The following is a 21679-nucleotide window of genomic DNA, read 5'->3' on the forward strand; positions in this document are numbered from 1 at the left end:
TGGCGTCACCGTGCCCCCATCCTGCTCCCAGGGGTCTGGCACCCACCACCCCTGCCCGTCCCTCTCACCTTGATCCAGGGATGGACCAGGCACTCGGCCGCCGTCATGCGGTGCCTGCAGCACAGAGGGATGCGGCGGTGGGGGGGCAGTGGGTGTCCCGGCACCGTATGTCCACCACAGGGATGGGGATGGGATGGCGATAGGATGGGAGGGGATGGAGGTGGGATGGGGATTGGGATGGAGTCTCACCCTGGCTCCTTCACCAGCAGCTGCCGGATGAAGTCCTTGGCCATCTCGGAGGTCTGGCTGAAGCAGCGCTCCTCAAACTCATAGGTGCCAGCTACAACGTTGGAGAGGGTCTCGGCGTCCGTCTCACCCTGGAAGGGGGACAAGCCGCTGAGCCTGCGGGGACACGACAGAGCCACTGAGCGCCAGAACAGCACCGGCTTGGCCACCCCAGCACCCGGGCTTGGCCATGTCATGGTGTCCCCATGCCTCAGTTTCCCCTGGCCACAGGGAGCATCGGCCCATACTCACAGGATGTAGGTGATGACCCCGATGCTCCTGAAAGGCAGAGGTGGGGGTCAGGCGCTGCCCTCCCCAGGGTCCCCCCTGTGCCCTGTGGCACCCAGGGGGGTCCCTACCCCTCCCCACCCTGGCTCAGCCCATCACCCCCAGGTCCCTGCCCCTCACCACATGTCAGTTGCAGAGCTCAGCGGCTCATAGTTGATCACTTCAGGAGCTGGGGGTGAACACAGAGCCGGAAAGCGGACATCATTAGAGGAGATAGCACCATCCCGGCCACCTCCCTCCCTGCAGACCTGGGGGGGGGGGGGGTCCTTCCCCACCATGGGGATCCCTTCACTGCATCCCCACAGAGCATCCCAGCTGCACCCCACAGAGCAGGGCTGCTTGGGGACCCCCTGGGGACTGGCCAGCCCCATACCGATGTACTGTGGGGTCCCGCAGAGACTCTTGAAGGTGACGCCGTCCTCCAGGTGCTGGGCCAGCCCAAAATCGATGATCTTGATCCAGGGCTTGGGGACATGCTTCTCCTGCAGCATGATGTTCTCGGGCTGCAGGGACGAGGTCAGGCATGGTGGGGTGATGGGGGTGGTGCCGGGCTCTGCCAGCAGGCGCTGCCCCGACAAGGGCAGCAGCATCCTGGGAAGGCGGGCAGCATGCGGCCAGGGCTCTGGAGATGCCCAGCGGGAGGGATGCAGCCCCTGGATCCCCCAAGGGGTGAGGATGGGGGGTCCCCATGGGCACCTTGAGGTCAAAGTGGGCGATGTGGTGGGCATGCAGGTACTCCACCCCACGCAGGATCTGTTCCAGGAACTCGATGGCCTCCTCCTCTGACAGCATCTCCTTCTCCGCAATGAAGTCAAAGAGCTCCCCGCCGCTGATCCTGCACGGGGCGAGGATGGGGTGAGCTTAGCCACCACCAACACATGGTCCAAAAGGGGGTCCTCCCACTCCAGGATCCCCACTTACAACTCCAGGATGAGCACCATCTCGGCTTTGCTGACAAAGAGGTCGTGAAGCCGCATGATGTTGGGGTGGTCGAGCTGACGGAGGATGGTGACCTCCCGCTCCACCTGCGCCCGCTCCAGTCCCAGGCGACTGCCCCGGCATCGCCGCGTCTTCACAAATTTTGCGGCATAGAAGGTGCCGGTGCTGCGCTCCTGGCATCGCTTCACCACGCCAAAGTGCCCGCTGTGGTGAGAAGCCAGGCTGGGACATGGCTGGGTTGCCCCCCACACCAAGGCGAGGGAGAACCCAGGCATCCAGCTGCCTCCAACGACCCCATGGAGGCAGGATCTCTGCCCGCACCCCTGCCTGCACCCCCACTCACCTGCCCAGCTTCTCCAGCAGCTCATACAGATCCTCCACATTGCCTGGGCTGAGGGTGGCTGCCAGCCCCTCGCTCCCCGCAATTGCCACAGGACTGGCCGTATCCTGAGGGGATGCACCGGGACCCGGCTCAGCTGCTTGCCTGCCCAGGGTGTGGCAATGTGCCGGATCTGCCCCGTGCGGGGACCCCCATCCCATGGAGAGCACCACAACCCACCTCCTGAACTCACTAGAGGGGATTCTCTGGGGTCTAATACTGTGGCTGAGCTCGGGCCCTGGCCAACTCTCCCGGTTCACACTAAACTCTCCAGCATGTCAAACTTGGAGACCTTCACCCCTTGATCAGGGCAGGCAGGAGTTGCTCATGGGGCTCGGAAATCAGGCAGGTGCAGGCAGGGAGGGGGGTCACACCAGCCCCTGTGGCCCCCACTGTGCTGGGGAGGATCAGGAGTGCAAAATGCAGAGGAAAAAACTAACATTGCTGGTGGTTTCTTTTTAAAAAAAGGGCATTAATAGTGGATAAAACCACCACTGTGAACTTATCTGCGAGGATCCCACCTGGTCATCCCCTGCAGCTCCCAGGCAAGGGACCCGGCATGTGTATCCCCAGATCTCAGCCCCTTGGCTGCAGCTCACCTGGGTACTGTCAGGGGTGTCCCCTGGCTCCCCCTCAGCCAGGACCCCATCCTGGCTGCCCTCAGCCATCACTGCAAAGACAAGAAGGCACCAGGTGAGGGGGAGAGGGGCTTTGGGGGGACAGCACAGCCCCACGGAGGGCTCTGCTGGGCCAGTACCCTGCCTGCACCCTGTGGTCCTGGCAGAGTCCCCCCCCAGCTCATTACACTGACGGGCAGGGCACACTAAGTGGGGGGGCAGCTCTTGTCCTTGGCAGCTCCAAGCCACAAACCAGCCTCTTTTGGCTGCCGGCTCATGTGGCAGCAGGCAAACAGCAGGGTCCGAACCCCTGTGCCTCAGTTTCCCAGCTGTAAGATGGGGCTAGTGATGCTCCAGTGGTCAGGAGAGCCGGGACCAGTGGCTTTGCAGGGATGCAGAGAAGGGGGAATGTGGGCTCCAAGCCCCATCTTGGGGCCACCTCAATGTCCCCAGGACTGTGTTGCTGCGAGTGAGAGGTTTCCTGGACTGGTGCAGGCAGGGCATCCTGGCTATGGGGTTTAAGGCCACCGGGAAAGGGATAAGGAAGGTGATACCAGCCAGAGGTGGGGTCCTTCCTGCAGGAAAAAAACAGCTCGATAAGGGAGCACGAGACACCAAGATGTCAATCCCCTCTCAGCTGCCTGGCTCAGCTTTATCTCAGCAAAAAGGATGATGGGGCCTGATCCTGCACAGGTGCCCCAGCAGCCAGATGCTGCTCTCCAGCCTGTGCTCGGCACACCAGGGTTTATCCCTCCCAAAGCCAGGGTGCACCCACTGCAAGGGATTCACTCCCCCTGCTCCTGGGAGGATGTGGGCATTGCCCCCTCCCCATGGGGCACCCCAGGACCCAGAAGCCCCCCAGGGGACTGTCCGCAGGGTCAGACCCACATCACGCCGGTTGCATGCAGCCCTGCCAGCATGTCCCCATCCACATGGGGTTGTGCTGCCCCGGTGCTTGCACCAACCAGTGGCCAGGACCCCTCCTGTCCCCCCACGATGGCCCTGAGGGACAGTGAGTGGTCCCCAAGCCCAGTCCCTCCTTGCTCACCCCTGCTCCCAGTCCAGCTGTGCCCTCTTACCCTCCTGAGCCTTCCTCTCTACCCAGCCGAGCTCTCCCTCGCTCCCCAGCCAGCCAGGACAGGGGACAGTTCCTGCCCACAGCAACAGTCCTGTGGCACCCCCAGGCTCAGTGGGGAACACCCGGCCAGGCACCGCTCGCCCCTGGCACCGCATGGAGCCAGCTGGTCTGCAGGCTGGTACGTGCGTGGGGGTGGCTGCAGCTGAAGCTGGGCCACCGTTCGCGGCATGTGACGCATCCGCAGGGTCCAACACACCGCCCCGGGGTCACAGCACGTCCGTTTGTCCCCTAGGGATGGACACATGCAGCCGATCCCCGCCATCCCTCACTGGACAACCCCCTTGCACTGTGCTGCTGAGCTGATTTTGCAAGGAGGGAAACTGAGGTACGGGTGGCCCCACGTCACTGCGGCCACAGCTGAGCTCACAGCTGCAAGGTGGCTGGAGCTGTGGGGGTCTGTGTGCTGTCCCACCACATCCCGCTGCCAGTCAGCCCTCCGCAGGGAAAACCGGCCCAGACTCAGCTGCGTGCCGGGAGTGGGCTGGGCTGGGCAGGGCAGCCGTGCCAAGCAAACACCCCAGCATCGGTCAGCCGGAAAATGGACCCCAGGCAAAATGACCTCGCAGGTGGCAGCAGCTGCTGCCCAGCATGCAACTACCAAAAAGCGCTGCAGGACCCCAAAACTCCTTGATCCCCCCAACCTGCACTGGGACAGACCCCAACCCTGGCATGCCAGGGGGAGCCAGCACCGCTTACCTCCACGCGAGGGCCTGGGCCCCCTGCACCACTGTGCACAGCTCCAGCCTTCCTCCAGCAAACCCCAACAGTGCCAGGCTTTTCCTCGAAGTCTTGGTGTTTCCCAGGGAGCCGGGGCAGGATCTGGCCGCTGGCCGACTGTCTCAGAAGAAGAAAAGCTCTTTGCGTTCCTCCTCCCAAGGTCTCTTGAGAAATCCCCCCACGCTGTCCCCGTGGCCAGCTGCAGAGAGGAGCTGGAAAAGGCCTTTTAGGGGCAATTGCTGGCGTTTCCAGTGCCTCAGCTCCTCGAGGAGCAGCCAGGACCTGGTGGGATGAGCCGCTGGCGGCCCATGTACCCCTGGCCAATGTCCGCCTGGCCGACGTCCCCCAGCCGCTTGGCACCCGTAAGCGTGAGGATTGCAAACAGGAAACCTTGCTGAGAGATAAAAATATTGTACGGCCGCTGCCGGAGGGGAAGCGGAGCGGAGGGTGTGAAGGTAGCAGGGAGGGACAGGTTTCTTAAGGTGGAGAGAGACGGGGCTGGCACTGCACCGTGTGCCAAAGGGGTGCTGGGGGGCACCAGGCACCATCCCCAACCTGAGGCTTGCAAAGTCATTGCCTGGTGCACCTTGTCCCTGTCCTGGTGCCATGGATGAGCTGGCCCCAGCCATAATTTCTGCCCTAATCCCTAATCTCTGCAGCCTCTGGTGTGCAGCTGGGTTGGCACCACTCACGCCATAGGGCTGGCCGGAGCCTGGCACCGCTGAGAGGGAGAGTTGCGGCTGGCGTGCGGCAGAGCCAGCGGTGCTGGCAGCTAGGCTGCTGCATTTCCCAGCTGGGCTCACCTCCCCCTTTTGCCATGCCTCCAGCACGTCCCGGGATGTGCCCAGCTCCAGCAGCCAGTGGGGAGAAAGACACTGCAGCCGGAGCATCAGGAAGAGAAGTGGTGCCAGATCTCACCATGCCAGGAACCGAATCCCGGCTTGTGGCATAAGCATCGGCCAGCTGAGCCCCCCTGCCCTTGCACCTGGCTGCATGAGATCCCGGGATGCGGGTGGGAAGAACAAAGAGCCTTTTTGCAGGTGCAGACATGCCGGCAGGGCGGGTGGCCAGAGCCCCCTCCTTGCCACAGCCCAGCCCGTGCTGAGGGTCCCAGTGTCACCTGGGTGTCACCCCAGTGCCACCCCATTACCCTATGCCACCTTCCTGTGACGTCTCCCCATCACGCGAAGGCTCTTGCGGCATCGGTTGCCGCTTCCTGCCCTTCACAGGCAGCAGAGGTGCAAGTGCAGGCAAGGCGGCAGCGCTGCCTGCCCTGCCAGCCTGCCCCGTCCCATCGGCACCAGCTATGGACTCTTGGGTCACTGCGTGGCCAGACAGAGGTAGGTGCCTGGGCTGGAGGATCAGGGCTGGGGTCTGTCTAGGGTTGCCTTTGTATCAGGATGGGAGGAAAAAGACCGAGAAGCAAACCCCGAGCAGGGGGACTCAGGACAGGCAAGCGCCGAGCGATGTGGGGATGCTCGGGGTGCTCCCCCCATCCAAATGCATGACAGAGAAGGGGCAGAGGACAAGGGGGTGTGGAGAGAGGGAGCGGCGTCCCCTGCCTATCTCAGCCCTTCCAGCCAGGTCTTACCCCCTTCAAAGGGGGAAATCCAGGCCAGAAAGGTCTCATGGAACAAAGCCGGGCTTTAACCTGTTTCAAGTCCGATTGCACACATTGTCATCCCAGGAGCAGGGGGTTTAAGCAGCACATCCCGCCTTGGGGAGCAAAGCCACCTGAGCTGCCTCTCCGAGGCCAAGGTGCTAGGGTGGGGAAGCAGGGACGAGCCCCCCACCTCCACCCAGGACCCCTACCCGGCTGGGGGACGCACCACAAGCTGGGGACAATGACGTTTTCCCCAGCTGCCTGGCCATGCCCAGGCAGGACCTGACCCAAATTCGCCTTCCTGGCGGTCCCCATGTTGGTTTGCTGCGGTTTGGGTTGTTTTGTTTCACTTTGTCAACAAGCTCCCTGCCCTCCCCTGCCTTCCCCTGCCTGCCGCTGTGCAGGGACAGGCTGGGTGCTGCAGCCAGTTAAAGGTGGAGATGAGGTGCCATCTGCCCCCGGTTCTCCCCGTCCCCCCAGCTGGGTCCCCCCACTCTTGGATGAGCCTCAGCCGGCTCCTCTGACTCAGCTTCGCCTCCCAGATTGAACCAGCCCCGGCCTCTTCCACCCCCTCAAGCATCTGCTAGGGATTAACGTTGTTTTGCCAAGCGTTGGTGGCTCGGGGCCGAGCTCGGGGTCCCTCGGCAGCTGCACGCAGAGCTTCATGCCCGCTGCCTTGCTCCCCTTCCCGGGGCTGATCTGACACCCTGGGGACTTTTGGGGGGCTGGGGGATTCACACGCTTTCCCCTCTCTTCCACCCCACCCAGCTCACCAGTGCACGGGGCTTTTCTCCTCCCGGGTCCAAGGGTCATTGTCCCTTCTCACTACGTAGGTCCAGAGTGGTCTCCTTTAGGAGAGGCAGAGTGATGAGCCCCAGGATGGGGGCCACAGGTGAAGGTGCCCCTCACCCAAGCCGTGAGCAAAAGCAGTACTTTTGGGGGGGGGGGGTGTCATGGAACCCCCCCACATGCCGGTGTCCCATGGGCAGCGATGGGGCACAGGGCCAGCTCGGGGCCCCAAGGGAGGCTTCACTGCCCTGAGCCCATTTCTCCTTGCTCCCTGGTACAGGGGACCCCATGGATGACCACCGTCCCCTCTTCAGCACCTTCAAACCCATCAGCGAGGACAACATGGCCAGTGCCAAGCCAGGACCCGACATGACCCTGGTCCAGCCCTGGGGAGAAGAACAGTCCCTGGGACACCAGGACACACACAGTAGGGTAGGACATGGGGCTGCAATGGGTCCGTCCCCCTCAGCTCGCCATCCCAGTGCCCCGGAGCTCACACACCTGCAGAGACCGTGTCCTCTTGGGCTACATCAGGAGCCCCGTGTGGGGACAGAGCATCCTTAGGGCACATCCTCACCTGAGCCCCCGGCCGCTCTCCCCTTCTTTCCAGGTCCCAGCAAGCTCCTGGCCGTCCCCACCAGGCTGGTCCCCACAGGCAGGGGACCCGCGGCCGGAGCTGGTGGCCCTGCGTGCCCGGACAAGGCTGTGGTTCGAGCAGACGCAAGCCAAGAGGCTGGGGGCTGAGGGTGAGCTCCCAGCCTGGTTCCATGGCTTCATCAGCCGGAGGTGAGCGGGATGGGGAAGCCAAGGTGGGGGACAGGGTGGTCCCCAGTCCTGGGCTCCGAAACTGGGAGCTGGACCCCTGGATCCCATGAAAGGGGTGATAGCAAGTGGCTTCGGGCCCCTTCCTGCAGGGATACGGAGCAGCTGCTGCAGGATCAGCCCCCAGGCTGCTTCCTGGTCCGCTTCAGTGAGAGCACCGTTGGCTTCGTCCTGTCCTATAGGTGAGGGACCCCAGGCCCTGTCCAAGGGACCAGTGCGCTTGGTCCCCTGCCCGCCCTCTGTGCTTACCCCATCCCCTCTCCCCCAGGGGCAGGGATCGCTGTCGGCACTTTGTCCTGGACCAGCTGCCGGATGGGCGGTACGTGATCCTGGGGGAGCAGAGCGCCCACGCCGAGCTGGCTGACCTGCTACAACACTATGCTGCCGCCCCAGTCACGCCGTACCATGAGTTCCTGACGGTGCCACGCAGACGGGTGAGGACCTGGCCCCTCGTTAGTCCCTGCAGCCAAAAAAATGGAGTCATTCCTGCTGTACGAATGGGGGTGGGATTTTCCCAAGCTGCGAAAATCAAAGGCAAGGGAAGTCCAAGCATCACGAAAGCCGGGGTTGGAACTGGAACCACCCCGGCCAACGTGCAGCATCCCAGCTGGGAGCAAGAAGCCAAACCGTGGGCAGCACACCTGAGGGGAGACCAGTGCCCGGCTGGGTCTGCCCCAGACCCTGCATCTCTTTCCTCTTGTTGCAGGAAGATGAGCCCGAAGGACGGACGCAGAGCCCAGCCAGCAGCGATGCTGTGCGTTCCCAATTGAGTGAAGCACCACCAAACCTGCTGGTGTACAGCACTGTCTTGAAGGGGTCCCCAGGAGCAGCCCCCCCACTGCCTGCAGAGCCCAGTGCCAAGGGAAGCTCATCCAGGGAGGTAAAGGCAGGGCAGAGGGGATGGAGGCACTTTCCCAAGGACAGAAGCCACAGCCTGGCCACAGGTCTTGTGAGATGGGGGGATTCCAATTCCAGCCCTCACCTCCAACCTGTCCCACCTCTTCCACAGGCTCCCAGCATCCCACCACCACTCCCAGCCAAGGCCAGCTCCTTGGCCACAGCTCAGGGGCCGCACAGCCCCGCCGGTGGTGGAGCAACTCCCTACACTCAGGTGCACGAAGAAGCCGTCCTGTCCGAACTGCCCGATGCCAAGTACCAGCAGCTCATGCGCTTCCACACCTATGCTGAGCCCCGTGAGGACATTGCACGCAGCCCCTCCACCAACTACAAGCCAGAACAGCTCATTCCCTTCTATGCCATGGGACGGGGCTTGAGCACCAGCACTGGCCCCCAGGAGAACATCTACTCTGAGGTGGCGCTGGCCCGGCAAGATCTGCCCGCTCTGCTTTCCCAAGGGACCCACGGTGCCTTCTCCACACTGCCCTCCAAATCCCGTGCTCACCGCCGGCTCTTCCGCAGCGCATCCAGCCAGGTGTCGAAGAGGCGGCAGCTACCGGCAGTTCCCACTGCTGACAGGAAGGAGAGAGGAGCCTCCAGCCCAACCGCGGAGGTGCGTTCCCCATAGCAGGTCACGTTGTAGAGCTGCTCGTTGCTCTAGAGCTCAGTCCCAACTCAGCGAGACCTCCTGTAGAGTCTGGTGGGCGGGGGTTTGCTCCAAATCAGGGTCACGGGGGGAGAAGGGGGTTCCCTGCTCACAGCTGCATGCTGGAGCAATGGTCTCCAACTCACAGCCAAAGCAGGAGCAAAGTTGAAGGCTGGGAGGGTGAAGGACCAACTTTTAACCACATCCTGGCTCTCAAGTCAAACCTCCACCCAATAAAGCATGATCTCATAGCCGTTTCCCTTCAACCTCTCCCCACAGATTCCCCAGGACACAATGAACCCTCCGCTCAAGTTCGATGATCCCGTTTACAGCCGGAGGACGAGTGCCGCAAAGCAAGCCATGGCTGCAGCAGGGCAGGAGAGCCCTGAGAACATTTACGAGCAGCTTTCAGGACAGCATCTCTAAGCCGCCCACACAGGTAGGTCTAAGACAAGGGCCAGTTCCCGGCTCCCAGGCAGAAGGAAGTTCTCAGGCTCCTTCACTGCTAAAGGAAGCCCTTGGACCTGGAAGGAGAGGTCCAAGGCTACAGTTGGCCTCTCCACAGATAACCAGCACCCTAGCAGCATCAGCGATGCCAGTCCACTCCATGCTGGGATTCCCACGCCCTTCCCAAGGCAGCAGCCTGCTTCCCAAGCCCTGCAAGACAGTTAAGAGGAGAATGGATTTAATTTATCTTTGAACACATTCAGAAAGCGATTTCTATTAATAGAACAAGGGTGGAAAAGGCCATTATAGTAAAATTAGAGATGGGTTTCAGGCATAGCTGGTGCATCCAGAGTCAGCTATTAAATTGGCCATAAGCCAGAGCGATGCCATAGCCTGGCAGGCAGGGCCACACCAAACCTCACGAGCCCAGCGCTGACACTTCCAAGCCCTACGCGTTGCCTCAGCCACAAAACACAAGATAGCACCAACCCCGAGGAGCAAATTTAGCTGCAGGTTGGCGACACCGACCCTGGTGCTGCCCAGTGGCATGCAAATCCCCAGCCTTGTCATTTCTTCTGAAACAACACCAAGGCGATGTCATTCTCACCACAGACAAGATGGGCCCAGCCTTAAACGGAGCAGAAAGCATACAAGGACAGCCAAAGCCCCACACTGGGATGTGTTAGAGCTTCAAGACAGGGAGGGAAAAGGAGGGCTGCAGGGTTAGAGTTGTTTTCTTTTACCTCTCTGAAGAAAAACTCACTTTCGCTTTTCACAAGCCTACTTTTTCTTGCTCTTAAATGGCTGAGAGCAGAGTGCAAGTCAGCCACGATTCCTGCCCTCATAACTCCCCTCTAGTGCTAAAAATGAGCCATTACACACCAAAATAGAAACAGAAAAGGGAAACCCGTGAGCTTCAGCCTCCCTCTCGGCTTGCTCCAGGACTCCACCAAGGCTGCTGAAGAAGAGTTTGGGAGCAGAGGGTCTGCCAGAGGATAGAGTTTCCTTGCCCAACAGCAGCTGTTCTGCCTTCGATGCTGCAGCAAAGCCCTCCAGCATTGCCACCAGCTCTGAACTGGGAACACTGAGAGCAAGGCAGTTTTAAACTGATGGATCCACAGTGGTGAGCACAACTCCCTGCTGGGATTCGCACCCCGGATGGGCTGCGCGTAGCAAACTCCCCTCAGACAAGAGTTTTGTCACCAGCTGTGCAACAGCATCCTTTCTGCAAATAAACTAAGGCAGCCATCACCAAAACACGGGCTGCCGCGATGGTGCTTCAGCCTTGCCAGGGAGGGGAGAAGGAAAACCAATGCCTCGAGCAAGGAGTTGAGCACCTCGCGACGGAAACAGGTGTGGTTCGGTTCATTTAAAAGTTTATTCCTTTATCAAATCTCTTTTCAGAGGATTTTGCTGTACATATAACATATGAATAAATTACTCAACAGTAACTTTATTCTGGTCATTCAAATACTCAAAATGGGCTCTGCAAAGTACTAAAACATCCAGGGAACTAAACTAGAAATCAGATTATTTTAAAATATTCTAAGAAAAGACTTCATTCATGGGGGTTTGTTTGCTTGTTTTTAACAGGTAACATGGGAGAAAAACAACCTCTTGGGAGTTTTTCTAAATGGAATAACAAATATTAGCTGGTTTAGCTGCAGTTACAACAAATATAACCCTTAGTGGTGGGAATGTAAGTTAAATAACCAGACCAGCTCTCTGTTCCCTTCGGCATCACGCGCTTTGGTGAACAACAAACTAAGTGAGGGCACAGAGATTTGGCTAAAGATACATGGATCTGGCCAGCAAGGCTGCACATGATTTGCAGTCATATCACCTAGATCTAATACCTTAAATAAAAGAAAGATTTCATTTTAAAAAGTTAAGGCCGGACACAGTTTCTTCTTCCCAGCCAGGAGGGTAAAGTTAACGCTTAATTGAACAGAATTGATACAAACAAGCTGGAGGAAAAATAAAATTGTACAGTTGGCAGCTTTCATCTGTGTCTGCTCAGAGGAAATACTGCTGCTTCACTTGCTGAGCTCACTGCCAGCTGCACTGCACTGTGACACTGGCAATACTCAGTTCAAGGAGTCCAGGGAGCAGCCTGGTACAGCACTGTAGGCCTTGGGTCAGCGGGAGGAGGAAGAGGAGGAAAGAGGGGAAAAAAAGGGAAGAAAAATGTACATACACACATTGATCACGTTTATCCAAAAGCCCTCAGCAGCGCCACGTACTGGGCAAGAGATCCTCCCTGCTTTTTGTGCGTTCCACACTCGGGGCGTTTCCACCTCTATTGCAAGCTCTGACCTGTAAAGGAGTTTCCCCTCAGCATGGTTCGAGACATACAGGCCAGTGGAGCTGAGAACAAAAACACTACCTCAGCCACACTTAAAAAAAAATATCAAAATCATTTGCATGAGAGGAGCACTGGATTTACTCAGACATGAGTAAGCAGCCATGGGGACATCTCAAATAAAAGGACAAAAAAAAAAAAAAAAAAAAAGGCAACCAGGCTTGCTCTTGAAACTCACTGTCTTTTAGAAAGAAAAATTACACTCTCAACGCACAGCGAGTCCAAGAAAGGAGCAAAGTGGAACTTGGAAGTTTATTGAGACTCTGCCTAAGGTTCCAGTGGCAAGGCTACGTCGAAGGAGGAGTAGCCCCTGTACCTACAGGACAAAAGCTCCAAGCCTTGCACCAGGCACGTTCCCTGCAGCTGCCTCAGACTGTCATCAGTCATATGAAACAGGTTTGGTCTGAACCTTCCACATTATCATTTATAAGGAGGGAGGGGAAAAGTTACAGATGGAGTTTCGGGACCGGCTTGCATTAAACCTTTCTCCTGGCAGGCAGGGAGTGCAGTGTCCTCCCACCCACCGAGCAGACCGCGTTCTGCACGGGGCCTGGTTGATCTCCAGAAGGCCAGAAGTCTGACACAGTAGGTCACCTGGGACAACAGCCAAAAAGTGGGACAGAGGTGTTAGAATCCGTATTTGGCTTGAGTCTGACGTCGGCTGAGCTTGTTTTCAGACCATGTGTTTTTCAGTTCCAGTTCTCTTTCCTTTGCCTGTAGAAATTGAGAGGATTAACATCAGCATTGCTGCTCACTGACTCAGCAGTATTTCACCCTCCTCTGCCCCTGCTGACGGGGATTACAGAGCACTTCAGCGAGATGCCTCATTACAGGAGTTAGCACAATTATCTTGACAGCAGCCTGAATTAATTGGGATGCACAGGCATTTCATTCATGCTGAAACACAGCTTCTCTTGTGGGACAGTCTCAGCAGCCACTTACTAACCACACGGCAGTGGTGTGGAATTAAGACAGGAAGCAGAGAGTCTTGTAACACATACAACCACACACGCACTGGAGCTGGGCAGAAGGGGAAGAGCAAAGCAAAGCAAAAAGCAAGCTAGAAGCTCAGTGCCATGACACCCACGGGGCCAGGGCACTGCTGTCACAAGGCTATTCTGACCCCCGTCAGAACCGCTGCAGGTCTCGCCCGGGGCTCGGCGTGCTCATTAGTCAGAGACAACCGCTGCTCCCCAGCTGCTGAAAGAGCAGCTCCACCAGCCCTGCCTGGTGCTGCCAAGCATCAAGCCTTGTAATTCTGCCTGGATGCATTTCCACGCTAGAGGGAGGCCACTCACCTGATGGATCAGGTATGTGATCTGGTGTTTTCTCCTTTGCTGTCCCGTGGGCTGATCTCCTTTTTTCTAGAAAGCAAAACCAGGTGAACTGTTAAGTCTAGAAAGATACTGACCCAGGCAGTGAAACAAGACAAGAGCTTGCACAAAGCCATTTGAAAAAGCATTTCTTTCATATTAAATGGCTCTGGGCAAATTCCTTAGGCTGAAGCAGTTCCTGGCTGGTCTTTACCACCTGCACGCTGGGACTGCGTTTTGACAAGCTCTACTGGTCTCTCACGTGTACTTATTTATACAACAGACAACACAAGGGTCCCCGCCTCCCCAACCTGGTGACTGCATAGCATCTAATACAGCTCCAGCTATGGTTGAAATGGGAACTGAACAGAGGTCTCCAAAATCCTAGCCAGTGCTCCTCCCTTCCTGCCCGTACCTTGCTGAATGATTTCATGGTCTTCTCCTCTGTTAAGGATTTGGTCAGCCACTGCTGGGCTCCACTCAGCTGATCATCACCTTTGATATCCACAAAGTTGATCTCTTCCCTCCCTCGATTCCGTTTGCCTTGCAGACGCTTGAACTGAAAGAAGAACAGAAACAACCAGAGTTAGACACACAACCTGAAACAAGTAAAGGTAGATAGGGTCTGAGCCTTAGCTTCCCCAGCAGGGGACAGGCCACATCAACAACCATTTTTCCAACCAAGATTTTTTTCCTTTAGGAGAGTTCTGCTTTGCTATAGATCAGAATGTCTTAAACTACTTCACACGAAGGTTATAATCTCATCTTCCTGTGCATTTAAACAGCATTTACTCTTGCTTTCAGTCTTGCTCAGGGGAAGGCCCTCAGACTCCCGAGTCTCTCATTTTACATGCTAGGAAGGCACCTGAAGTTTTGCTGCTAACACACCCACCTCCCCTAACACAAATCCACCTCTGAAGTAAAGAGGTCCCTCAAAGAAGTGAGCACCAGACAGGCTACTTCTGCAGCACTGACTGGCTCAGATAACAAGATAACAAGGCTGGCAGTTTCTGGGTTAGATCAACAATGGGAAAAGGATTTTTAAAACACGGTTTTGAGCATTTGAAATAAGTGGGGAATTCACTGCTATGCTAGAGAATGTACCGTGAAGGTATCTGAACAGTAGCTCACCTGCACCTCAGCAAGCAACATCTTCGCTCTACACACCTTGTCTGCCCTAGATGCCCCTCATGAGAACGAGCTGGGGCTCAGTGGAAATAACAAACATCAGCTACTTATAAAACCAGCAAACCCGTCTGGAGCAACAGCCCAACAGACTGCTGGAAGAACACCGCACATGTCCACAACACAGCGCTAGAACCTACGGAATAACAACCCGGTCCAACTCAGCATGAAGCACAGGTCATGCTGGTCAGACAGGACCATGGCTGCCAAGCGGGTCCTGTGTTCTAGCAGAGCTTAAATGCAAACTCCGCAGTGGGACAGACAGTAAAGTGCCAACCGCTTCATCATCTATGAAGGAGGAGTCGGTGCTCATCTCCTGCGGCGGTGCCTGGGCTGGTTCCATCTCCTGGTAGTACCCGCTGCTGTAGTAATCCTGTCAGCAAAAGGAAAACCAGTTTGTCACGAGAGCAAAGCAAGATCGATCCTGGAGTTATCGCACACAGAGGTCTCGAGGCAGAGCACTGAATCGTGTACCTCGCCTTGTGAGCTGCTGCTTTTTCACCTAGAGGGGTTTCACTCGGCCTCCAGGGAGTACAGTATGTTACACATGTACTTCCTCCCAGGGCTGACCAAAGTTGTCATTAATCACATCTTATTACTCTAGCACTACTGAAGAGTACAGGGCATTTTTTTCAGAGGTACTCAACAACAAATACTTTGCTGAATTACTAGAAACAACCTGGCTTCAGACACCAGCTCTGGCGAGCCTCAATTCTGCACCCTGAAAACAGGGACAGTTGCGCAGGGCCATTTTAAATTGAGTGCAGCTATGAAACATTTATCCAGCAAAGAGCATCTATGTCTCTCATGCCAGAGGAATCCTGTTGTGCTAAGTGCTGTGGATCTCTGCTCCTTGTCCCAGCCAGCTCAGATGGGTTAGACTCCCACAAGGCGCAGCCTGCTTCAGTAACTAATTTGGAGCCCCTCGTCCCAGACCCCTTTTCAGACCTTCACCTCCCAGTCAGTGAACCCACCTGATAATAAGCACCAGCCACACCGGCCTCGCCATAGGCAGGGAACTGGCTGTACGGCTGGCTGCCGTAGTCTTCTCCAGGTTTGGGCACCCAGCTGTGCTGAGCACCACTGGAGCCCGCACCTGTCTTGAACTCCAGCGGGGCATTAGCAGCAGCATCCTGGAACTGGGGCTCTGTCTCTGTCCCAGGAGGTGGGTCCTCCGACACCACCGTGCCAGAGTACATGTATGTCTCAGCACCCACAACGCTGGGCTCGCTCCTGTCAGACAAGGAGAAGTAGTTCTCTGGCTCGACCTCTTCATCACTGTCATCCTCTTCCTGCGTGATCTGCTTCGTTACCTGCAGGGCAGCGCTCTTCGCAGCAGCTTTGATGGCAGACGGAGAAGGAGTAGTGGGCACCGCTGGCTTGGACAGAGGTTTTGCTTTGGAGGAAGAGGTCGGGCCCTTAGCAGGCTTTGGGTCGGAGGCATTTTCTCCTGCTTTCCTCGAGAAAGCGTAGGGCAAAAGTAACCGATTGGTCTCTTTCGCTGTCAAATTTTTGGGTTGAGGAAGCAAAGCAGACAAGCCAGAGCCCTCGCCACGTCCCTGGTGAGTTTCATGCAGGGCAAATGGTTCACAGAAACAAGAGAAATGAGTGAGACAATTTGTTTTCCTGACTCCCTGCCAATTATCTCCTCCAATTCTAACAACATTAATGGGTTTCCCATTGCTTAACATAATCGTTCGCTACTTCAAACATGCTGCAGGGCTTTCTTGTACAAAAGGCCAGTGGGACTTCTAAGGGAAATGTGGTACTTGCAAATATCTGCCAGCTACCCAAATTAATGCCTGTTTTTCTGAGATTTAAATTTATGACACTGCCCAAAAAAAGAAGGACTTGACACCCCAGGGGATTTCAGGAATTTTCTATGCTACAAGCCATGCGCTAATCAGAGTGGCTGATTTACACTAGTGGAAGCCCAAGTTCTGTCACAGTCAAATGCTTCTTTCCTGTGAAAATTGTTTAATTTAATATCCTGTGTATTTACCTGAAGAGTATTTTTCTTCTTTGTTGGTTCATCTTCCTCTGAATCTGACTGAGAAAGAAAAACAGAGCTTAGCACAACTTGAGATATTAAAGTAAAAGAAAAAAAGCCCACCCACTATGCAATTTATTAATTTTCAGTTTGAACCAGCTAAAGAATCACAGTAACACAGATTTGCTGAGAGCTGAGATAAAAAGCAACAGTGGGATGCGGTCAAGCTCTTTTTCACAGTCTTGCTGATGCATCTGTGTCAGGGCAAAGAGAGATAAAAGCCTGCCCTGGTTACCTACTATGAGAGATAAACTATCCACAGTGAAAGCAGGACCACAGTACTTGCTGCTATATTTAGAGATAGCTGGGTCTGCCACGGGCCGGGCAGAGGCAGAAAAATAAGCTGCATTCTGCTGTAAAACCTGAAGCTTTGCAAACAAGTCAGCATCTCCTCTCAAAAACCTTGTAAGAGCAATCCATCCGTAGCCAAACAATAATCTCCCACTTGAGCTCATTTATGCAACTTATGGAACAAATAAACAAAGACAAAAAAAAAAAAAAAAGGATTTGCTAACCCAAAATTCTAAATTTTCAACGCGGCTTTTTAATGCTGTTCTAAAGCAGAGTGGGCGGGCAGAGAAACTCAGCTTCTACGTAATTGGCTCCTGCCAGAAATTAGCATTTAGAGAGCCAACAGCTCAAGCTTTTTTTTTTTTTTTTTTTTTTTTTTTCCCCCAATAAATCACGTGAAAATGAACCTAAAACAAGGCAAAGAACACAAGCTGCACAGCATAAGGTCACCACTCCCTTTCAAGGTAACAGACAACATTACATTAACAAAATCACACAAAGCAAGGGTGTAAAAATTCACTGTGGGGATTAACAGGGAATTGTTCACAGTAATGCTGGAGTTGCTAAATATCCATTTAAAACTTGAGTAGAAAGTCTGGTCATCTCTGGCATCAGAAAAGGCCCTTAACATCTTTATCGTTTTATAGCTTTGCAGAGCACTTTAAAGAGATTACAGGAAACAAGGTCTTCTGCCAGTTTACTATCTAAATTATAAAACAGGACAAAGACAAAGAACATGCATAAATAAAGCCAAGTCAAGAATTGCCATAAAACCCGCATGTTGCATTTGGGAGAGAGGAGATAAAGCAGACTGCTCAGGAGTGTCTCCACAGGTGCAAACAAAAGGGACAGGAGGTGTTTTAAGGAGAAAGAGGGGACGAGCCAGGACATCAGCCACAGGCCAAGGGACTTCCAGGAATCCCAAACAGGAACTGCTCGGACCAGCTGTGGTTTTAAGGTACTTTTTCTCCCTTCAGCATTCATTCACTCGCCTGACACTGACAACCTGCAGCATTTCTGTTCAAAGCCAATGCACTGGAACACAGAGGGGAAGATAAAGGGGAGAAACAAATCTCCTTTCATTTGAGCTTATTTCAGTAAGCGTACAACCAGCGAGGAAGCGAAGAACCCTAACGCTTGCTTTATTACGAAGTGCCCATTCCAAAGCACTGCAAGAAAGTGAGTAAGCAAAAAGCGGGTATGAGAGAATGGGATATCCCTCATCCATTTGCCTAAAAGGGGAACCCATGCATCCCACTGCCTGGTGGACCTCTGCCATGTTTGGGAGCCACGGCATGAGGAGCTCAGTCTCTGGCATTTGCCAAACTGGACTGATTATCGGCAAGCAGCAGAGTGTGGTTCAGGGACGGCCAGGAAGCCCACATCCTCTCATCTGCTCTCCCCATGCCCCCACAGACTGCTCTTCCAGCAAAGCGAGATGCACTGACTTTGCTTTAGCTCCCCCAGGCCCAAGATGCTGGCAGACCACTATTAATTGATGCCGTTTATAAATCCATACAGTCAAACCTCTTCCTTGAGCTACCTGTCCCCATGGAAATGACCCTAAAGCTTCACAGTTCAGCTCTTACTACAGCCCGAGGCACTCGCATCTCGCCAGAGCCAGCGACTGAGGCCAGAAACGGCCACAACCACACGAGCTATGACAGTGCCATCCCAGAGCAAATGAGCAGAAGGGAGAGAAGGAAAGCTCATCAATAGGGACACCCAGGGAAAAAAAAGGGGGACAAGGACCTGCCTTTCCCTGCTCTCGCCATGGGGTTGTCCGGATTCAGCGCTCAGGAGCCCCTTAAGGCACAAGGCACTGCAAACACGAAAAAGCATAAGCTGAGAGGGAAGTGATTACCTAAAGGTCCAGAGGCTGCCTGATGCCTTTAGCTAAAGAAGCAACAGATTGACAGGAAAATCTATCAATTGCACAGCGAACAACAGAAGAATTTTTTTGGGATGCCCCCATGCAAGGCCATACAGCTCCACATCATCAACTTGTTAACTTCAGTAATAAATAAGGGTGCAGATAATCTGGGTTTTGCTGTATTACGATTATAAATAAGGTTTCTATATCAGTTTAATTCTGCAAAGCGCTTTAGGATTAGGGCTGGCAGCTGGGACAAATCTCCCTGTAGATGCCACAACAATTGGTTTTGGTACCTTGCTATATTATGATGGGAGAGAGCAAGGAAAGAGATGCTGTGCTTTCTGGGCAAACAAATCCACGCGGGATTGCTCTGGGGAGAGGATGTCACGCACTAAGGTGCTCCTTCTCAGGAGGGCTTGAGCTGTTCCCCCCCACCCCACTCCCAGCAATTCTGGTGGTTTATTTCATACTCACATCTCCCTTGTGCAACTCAGGCACCGCAATCCGCACCGGCTCTGTCCTCTTCTTTGGCTTGGGGAGGCTCAAATCCACCCCAGCCCCGGGCAGAGCACCAGAGGCCGAGACAGGAGGGGGCAAGTTGAGGGTAGAGGCAGCGGTCGTGGTGGTAGCATTCCTCGGGGGAGGCAGGAGGAGCCCCCCCATCCTGGGCTGCTCCCCGCTACCGTTCCCGCTGGCGGCCAGCTCGGGCAGGCTGACGGTCGAGGCCTGGGCCGGGCTCATGCCCGGCGGAGGGGTGCTGAAGCCTCTCATACCAGGCGGGGGGCCCATAAGGAAAGGGGGGGGTGGCGGCGGCAAGGGGAAGCCGCTACCCAGGGGCTGGTGAGGCGGGGGCAGCGGGGGCATCACGGGGGCTTTGGGGGGAGGCAAGGTGGCGAAGAGCCCCCGGACCGGGGGCTGCTGGGCTGCGGCAGGAGGCGGAGCGGCGGCTTCTTCCTCCTCGCCCGCGGCCTCCTCCGCATCGCTCTCCTCTTCGCTGCTGGCATAGGCCACCAGGGACATGGCCCTCCGAGGAGGGCGGCCCTCCGCGGGCAGGAGCCGCTACGCGAGGCCGAGGATCCGCCCTCCCGGCTAGGCCGCGCCGCCGCCGCGCCTTTAACGACCGTAGCGGAGAGGAAGGGAAGGGTGGGGGCGAGGCTAAGCCGCCATGGCGGCCCCACCCCCGCGCAGGGACGGGGCTAGGGGCTCGGAGAAGCGGTGAGGCGACCCAGCACCCAGCTCCACACCCGGCGCTCCGCGCTCCCAGATAATGGCTGCCGGCAGCGCCCCCCCCACCACCCCCCGCCACCTTCCCCACACCTCAGCGCCGCCGGACTACAACTCCCGGCGTGCCCCGCGCGCCTCTTCCCCGCCCACCTCCCGCCGCGCCGCGCCGCGCGGCATCACGGGAAATGTAGTCTGCGGCGCCGGCCGGCGGGACCACCGTTCCCGGCGTGCCCCACGAGCCGGGGGAGAGCGGGGCGGGGCGGAGGGGACGGGAGGTGTCATGGCAGGGGAGCCGGAGCGGGGGGGGGGGAAGGCCCCGGTGAGGGAGTGGGGAGGCGCTAGGGACAAGGCCTGGCGCAGTCGAGCCTGGCCAGGCTAGGCCTAGTCAGACCAGACCAGGCCTAGTCAGGCCTGGCCAAGCTCCCGAGGTAAAGTGCGGCTTAGCCCGGCTGGAGGCCGTGAGGGGCCCAGGCCGCCCCCGAAAACCTCTGAGGAGGCCAAGGGACGGGCAGAGCCGTGAGCCGAGGCGGGGCGCGCTCGGTCCAGCCTGCTCAGAGCGAGTCCCCGGGGCGGTGGGGTTGGGGGTTACTCGCCCTGCCCGGCTGCGATGGGCCCGGCTGCCCTCCCCAGGCCACCCGCCGGGACTACAGCTCCCGGCGCTACCCGCCCCCCTCCCCGCGGCCGTTTCCCCGCCCTGCCCGTCAGGTCGCCTAGTCAATCGCCAAACGGAGCCGCGGAGCTGGAGACTACAGCTCCCGGCGTGCCCGGAGGGGCCGGCAGGTCCCCCGGCGACGGGCTGCTGTGTCACTGCAGAGGGACAGGGCGACGACGCGGAGGGGGGCGGGCGAGCGAGCAAGCAGCTTTTTGCCAGCTAGCTAGTTCCCTCCCTGCCTATTCATCCTTGCCTGTTTAATTTTAAGGCAGGAACTGTGCTTAGACTGTGCTGTGAGTCCCAATGGAAGGCTTTGCCGGAGCGAGGTGGAGATGGGGAGTTCTCTCTTGTCGCAGCAGAGGCCCTGGCCTGGGTCCCTCACAGACCGTTTGTTCCTTTAGCGCTTCACTGACTTTAGGTTTGACTCCAGTGACCTCCTTCTGGTTTGTTCTGGCCTTAATAAGAGAGCTGGGCTCCGAATTTGGGTCCCTACACAAAGCCCAAGGAAGTAATTTGCCAAGCTGCGGCGAAGTACTAGCATAAGTAATTAAAGCAAAATCACGATCAATGAGAATCGTGTCCCGTGATGCAAGCCCTTTATCATTTTGAACGGTGTGAAACCCAACTAACGTGCCCTGTCCCACCCCCTCCCACCCTGTTCTGAAGGACTGATAGAGTATTAAAAATAGGTGTTGAGGCCTCTGGGAGCGAGAGGGAAGGGTGAAGGCAGTTTTCAGTAGCTGTGACACTGGTACATTTTTTCCCCACTCTTTACACAGCCGAGACCTGTAAGAGCGAAGCCGAGTGAGGCCGGCACAAGGATGCTGAGGAAGAGGATGTTCCTGTGGCTGCAGGGCCAGTTTGCCTCACAGAAGGTCCTGTCTGCATCAGCCTTTCTTTGTGGCAGTGCAGAAAACCCCTTTTCCCTGGGACTGTAGGTTTCCCTGTCTGCCAGAAATGGTGAGGCATTCTTGGCTGTGACACGTGTGCAGTGACTTGCAGAGCCAAGTCCTTGTCAAGGGGCCCTGAACCCCACCACCAAAGGGTGTCACAGAGGTGTTTAAGCCCCTTTCCTTTACAACTCTGCCCACCCACTCTCCAAATCTAATGGAAACCAAAACAGAGAACAGCCACGGTACAATGGAGACTGGGATTTTTG

General features: G+C 56.4%; 3 protein-coding genes across 10 annotated transcripts; 1 reads left to right on the forward strand and 2 right to left on the reverse strand.

Annotated features, from left to right (window-relative positions):
* Positions 1-254: 254 nt before the first annotated feature.
* Positions 255-7048, reverse strand: LOC126040555 (death-associated protein kinase 2-like). 5 transcript variants are annotated; one of them, XM_049805156.1, is made up of 11 exons: positions 6740-7048; positions 4343-4480; positions 3063-3083; positions 2413-2561; positions 1856-1959; positions 1495-1716; positions 1270-1408; positions 947-1076; positions 694-742; positions 538-564; positions 255-377 (listed from the first exon to the last, which is right to left on the reverse strand). In XM_049805156.1, the coding sequence occupies exons 1-11, from the start codon at positions 6777-6779 to the stop codon at positions 341-343; spliced, it is 1056 nt and encodes a 351-aa protein (XP_049661113.1). In that variant the 5' UTR covers positions 6780-7048; the 3' UTR covers positions 255-340. The 5 variants fall into 5 exon arrangements, 4 of the variants coding, with proteins under 4 accessions (XP_049661113.1, XP_049661114.1, XP_049661112.1 ...); XR_007506664.1 differs by lacking the exon at positions 255-377 and adding an exon at positions 387-402 and having other exon boundaries at positions 947-1164; XM_049805157.1 differs by lacking the exons at positions 538-564; positions 694-742 and having other exon boundaries at positions 255-402.
* Positions 5608-10860, forward strand: SH2D2A (SH2 domain containing 2A). 2 transcript variants are annotated; one of them, XM_049805147.1, is made up of 8 exons: positions 5608-5703; positions 7036-7187; positions 7366-7541; positions 7670-7759; positions 7846-8011; positions 8284-9087; positions 9400-9559; positions 10510-10860. In XM_049805147.1, exons 1-7 carry the CDS (start codon positions 5670-5672, stop codon positions 9544-9546), a joined length of 1569 nt encoding a protein of 522 aa, XP_049661104.1. In that variant the 5' UTR covers positions 5608-5669; the 3' UTR covers positions 9547-9559; positions 10510-10860. The 2 variants fall into 2 exon arrangements, with proteins under 2 accessions (XP_049661104.1, XP_049661105.1); XM_049805148.1 differs by lacking the exon at positions 10510-10860 and having other exon boundaries at positions 8284-8457; positions 8587-9087; positions 9400-9550.
* A 71-nt stretch (positions 10861-10931) lies between these two features.
* On the reverse strand, positions 10932-19939 carry PRCC (proline rich mitotic checkpoint control factor). 3 transcript variants are annotated; one of them, XR_007506663.1, is made up of 8 exons: positions 19119-19939; positions 16430-16477; positions 15402-15986; positions 14705-14800; positions 13658-13801; positions 13228-13293; positions 12454-12643; positions 10932-11883 (listed from the first exon to the last, which is right to left on the reverse strand). XR_007506663.1 is itself a non-coding variant. In XM_049805145.1 (8 exons), exons 1-7 carry the CDS (start codon positions 19662-19664, stop codon positions 12557-12559), a joined length of 1572 nt encoding a protein of 523 aa, XP_049661102.1. In that variant the 5' UTR covers positions 19665-19939; the 3' UTR covers positions 10932-11883; positions 12524-12556. The 3 variants fall into 3 exon arrangements, 2 of the variants coding, with proteins under 2 accessions (XP_049661102.1, XP_049661101.1); XM_049805145.1 differs by having other exon boundaries at positions 12524-12643; XM_049805144.1 differs by having other exon boundaries at positions 10932-12643.
* Between the last annotated feature and the right edge of the window lie 1740 nt (positions 19940-21679).

Source organism: Accipiter gentilis, chromosome 7, assembly GCF_929443795.1.
Source record: "Accipiter gentilis chromosome 7, bAccGen1.1, whole genome shotgun sequence".
NCBI classification, from domain to species: Eukaryota; Metazoa; Chordata; class Aves; order Accipitriformes; family Accipitridae; genus Astur; species Astur gentilis.